Source organism: Mandrillus leucophaeus, unplaced genomic scaffold (genome assembly GCF_000951045.1).
Source record: "Mandrillus leucophaeus isolate KB7577 unplaced genomic scaffold, Mleu.le_1.0 Scaffold1247, whole genome shotgun sequence".
NCBI lineage: Eukaryota > Metazoa > Chordata > Mammalia > Primates > Cercopithecidae > Mandrillus > Mandrillus leucophaeus.
Window position 1 is genome coordinate 166787 of NW_012100843.1, and position 4137 is coordinate 170923.

The 4137-nt window shown below is 52.5% G+C and overlaps 1 protein-coding gene across 1 annotated transcript in view; it reads left to right on the forward strand.

Moving 5' to 3' along the window:
• The window catches only part of TCERG1L (transcription elongation regulator 1-like), a 289722-nt gene that overhangs the window by 30679 nt on the left and 254906 nt on the right, over window positions 1–4137 (forward strand). The window contains exons 3-5 of the mRNA XM_011971789.1: window positions 1027–1104; window positions 1333–1446; window positions 3445–3760. Of these exons, the coding sequence (XP_011827179.1) occupies window positions 1027–1104; window positions 1333–1446; window positions 3445–3760 (508 nt within the window). The remainder of the gene's footprint in view (window positions 1–1026; window positions 1105–1332; window positions 1447–3444; window positions 3761–4137) is intronic.

The following is a 4137-nucleotide window of genomic DNA, read 5'->3' on the forward strand; positions in this document are numbered from 1 at the left end:
CCACAAGCTACTCATCCGCCTCGGTGAAGGCTTGAGGGGAGCGATGTGCACTAAGTGCCTGCTCTTCACCAGCTGCTGGGTGGCCCTTTTCACACGCGTGGTCCTTTGAAAGTTGCAGAAAGTTGGCACAGTGGGTGCGGATTCACATGACAGGGCCCCGACCTGACAGTGGGTGCGAATTCACACGCAGGACCCCGACCTGACAGTGGGTGCGGATTCACACGACAGGGCCCCGACCTGACAGTGGGTGCGGATTCACACGCAGGACCCCGACCTGACAGTGGGTGCGAATTCACACGACAGGGCCTCAATCTGACAGTGGGTGTGGATTCACACGGCGGGGCCCCCACCTGACAGTGGGTGCGAATTCACAGGACAGGGCCCGACCTGAACCTCCATCTGTCTTCAGTGGGGTATTTGCTCTGGTATTGATAAGTGGGTTGTTCTAAGATTTTTTAAAAATGTGGGGAAATGCTTATGCTGTGATACTGAGTGAAAAATAAGATTTAAGGTTATTTATAGTACAGGCTGCATTAAAGCTATTTATTATAAAATGCAATTTAATATAAAATGTAATACTGTATTACAAGATGCAATATATTATTCATACTACACACACACACACACACACACGTAAACACATTAGAGAGAGAGAGAAGTGAGGAGAAAAAATGATTGTAGAGAGGTCACCAAAAGGTTAGCACTGCTTCTCCCTGAGGGGCTCTGACTCATAGTGCTCTGCAGTATTTTCCAGATATCCTACAGTAACACACTGATAACAAAAATAACAATAATAACAGCCTTTATCAGGCAAGCGTGCTCCTGCCCGCCCGGGAGGCCTGCGGGCCCAGTGTGCCTTGTGTGTGTCTCTCTCTCTCTTTCACTGGGAGCCTCACTTCCCATCACTTGACTCCACGAGTGGCCTTTCCTCTTCCCACTTTGTGCTTGCCTTGGGCCATCCCATCCACATCTTTGATCACAATCACTACGGACAGCTGCCACTCTCAATTTTTGTGTTAATTTCAGTTCTGTGGCTCCATCCAAGACCTTGCTCCTGAACTCCAGGCTGAAGTTTTCAACTGTGAAGAGGACACGTCTTTCCAGGTGACCTTGGAGCCCTCCAGGTCAGCACATCTTCGCCAGCCTCTTGGCCCACAGTGCATCCATCCCTAAGGGCTCCTCATCCCTAGTCTCTCAGACTCCCCAGGCTCTCCCCAGTCTCACAGAACAGGGGAGCCACTCTCCCACCCGTCTCCTCCTCAACCTGCACTGAGTCAGGTGTCACACTGCCGGTTCCTTCTCTGGGTCCTCGCTGGCATGGCTTTCTTTCAGGGCCTCATCATCGCGCCGCTGGCGAGTGTTCAGAAAGGGGTCGGTCTGAATGGCACTTGCTTTGGAAAGAAGTTCTGGCAGCGTGGGCGGTGGGCGGTGCAGGGAACAGCGGAGGTGATATGCGGGGCCTTGACCTCCCTCCTGTTCCCCTGGTGTTTACTTTAACTCTGCCGGCCTGGAAGAAAATGTTTTCATCTCTCCCATTTTGGAATTCTATTAGGGTTTACTTAGAAAAACAAAATAAAATAAGTTCCAAAAAAAAAAAAAAGAAAAGAAACCTTCTATGGGCTTCAAAATCTTATTCCACTGATGCCTCTGAAACCTTCCACATGATTTTTTCCTGAAAGGTAATAAACAATCGGGAACTCATTAGCACATGTAGGTAATTCACACATTTTCCCTGCTGCGAATCTCCTCTTCCTAGGTGATATCCTGTCTCAGCTTAGCAGGAAATTTCTGCTGGCTTTGCCCAAATAACGTGGAAAGACTTAAGGTTGTTTTTATTGGATAGGAGAGCTGGAGACTAGACTGTATATAAGATGCCTTATAAAGCAAATTTCTCATGATTTTTACAGGGAGACAAAGGGGAGTTTGTGGGGTGCCAGCCACCTGTCCTGCTTCGGGCTGACCTCCGGGGGCACTCACAGGGAGGCAGATGTGCCTGCCAGCACACGTCTCTCTGGCAGAGTGTCTCAGCTCAAAGCTAGACATTCACCTGGCTTCCAGTCCCCAGGAAGAAGGTGGCATCCTACTTGTTTGTGCAACAGCCGTCTTCTTTGCATCTTCTCTGCCTTTGCTCTTTCAACCACCCTCAAGATGTACAAATGACCTTTGCAAAACCAGTTCATGGAGGGAGTCCTCCTAAACAATCATTGAAATGAGTGTGTCTATGAGGGAGCGTCTCCTACCCATGAGGATGTAGAAGGTTCCCGGGTTAAGTGGGATGAGAGGCAAACCCCGAAATGAAGCTGATGGAAATGAGAGCCAGGAGGAGGGGGAGAAGCCCTGTGCTGGGTCCTTGGCCCTAGCAATGATTAGTGGAAATGGTCGTGTCTGCATTGTCCAGGGCTGTTTTCCTGTAATTGAGTACACAGAATGGTACAGAAAAGGGCTTCCAAGCATTGTCATACAAAAGGAGAGTCAAGCTTGTGGCAGGAAACAGCAAAAGAGTTTAGGCTGCTTTGTGGTTGAGTTGAGTTGCTTCTGACTTTCCACCTCTTCTTCAGGGCCAAGCAGTGGCTCAAGCGGTCCTGAGCTCAGAGCCTCAGCAAGCCCGGGGGGTGCGCTGGCAAAAACTGACTTCAGCAGAACCCTTTCTAGGACAGTGGGGATGGAGCTGGGATTCCCTAAAGGAGTGCTTCAGCTCCCACAGATTGTGGCTAACCCTATCTTCCCAGGAGCCTGGGGGCCACACACGAAGCTCTGCTTTTGCGGAGAACAGCATGCAAGCCAGGCACCAGCATCCCTGGCCTTCTGTCTCTGCCTCCAAACAATGCAGAAGGGAGGAGAATCTCCTGTTCAAAACGGACCATGCGGTGGGGGAGGTGGGTGGCGGGGGCATGTGAGCCTGCCTAGAGACGCCTCCCCAATATCCTGATCTGGCTCTGACCATTAAACTGACACATTTATAACACATGAGCACATACTAATATATGCACATAAATTAAGGGTGTAAGTGAATAGTAACAGCCTTCTAATCTGCAGAGCTTTCTGATTTTAGGTGAATAAAAAAATGCCAGTACTTTTGCATCAAAGAGACAGATAAACTTGCTAATTGAAAACTGGTTTTCGTGGAGGAAAATATGGAGGCGCCAGCTATGTAAATCAGCATATGCCTAGATCTAAAAGAAATCATGCCAGGCCAAGAGGAAATTAAGCAAATCAGGATAATGAGGAAACAACCCTAGATGCAAATTAAAAGCACCGGGGTGCTTTAGTCCATCTCAGGAGGTTGGCAGTGGACAGGTGGGAGGTGATGCGAACACGTGTCTGGAGTACCAGGCGTGTCTGTGCCGATAGGTGGGTGGGTGCCTGCTCTCCCACCCAGGTCAGGGAGGGTTTTTCATGCAGGTTCTTAAATGCATGGATCATAATGCTGCCTTTTGCATCCAGAAAGCCCCTTCAATGCCTCTAACAAGCACTGGTCTCGCGCTGGCATTAGCTGTGCTTGGGTTTCCTGGGTTTAGCGACCTAAGGGGTTTACAGCGCACGGAAGTCTCTGCCCAGCTCTCAGCGCGCATCGCCAGGGACTGGACTGAAGCTGTGGCCCGGGATGGGGAGGACGCTGGCGGCCTCCGAAGCAGGGTCTACGGCGGGGAAGGGCGAGCGCCGTCTGGCGGTGGCTGCGCGTGGCCAGCGCTGACCCAAGCTCGGTTCGGCCGGCGCTGCCGCGTGTGCTCCGGGCGGAGCGAGGGTCCTCGGAGCCCGGGTCTGTCCTGGGTCCCAGGAAGTTCGGCGTGCAGCGTCAGAGGCTGCGTGTGCTGGGGGTGGGAGGAGCACAGACTGTGCCTGGGGGCATCCAGGACGAATTCATAGAGGGGTGGTCCTGCCCCACCCTGGGAGTGTCCTGGGCAAAGGCCCTGGGGCCACCTGCCCGGTGCCTTGGAGGGCGTAGGGCAGGAGCTGCCGAGGCCAGCGGGCCACTGTGGGGCGCGGAACTTTAGACCAGGCACCCACGGCTCAACCTCTGGGCCAGGGGACCCGCGGGGGCCTTAAGAACGTGTTTGGCCGATTTGTGCAGCAGAAATCCGCCAGCGCCTAGCAGCGTCCGGGCCGCCTGCGCCGGGATCCGCAGCCCAGTACCCC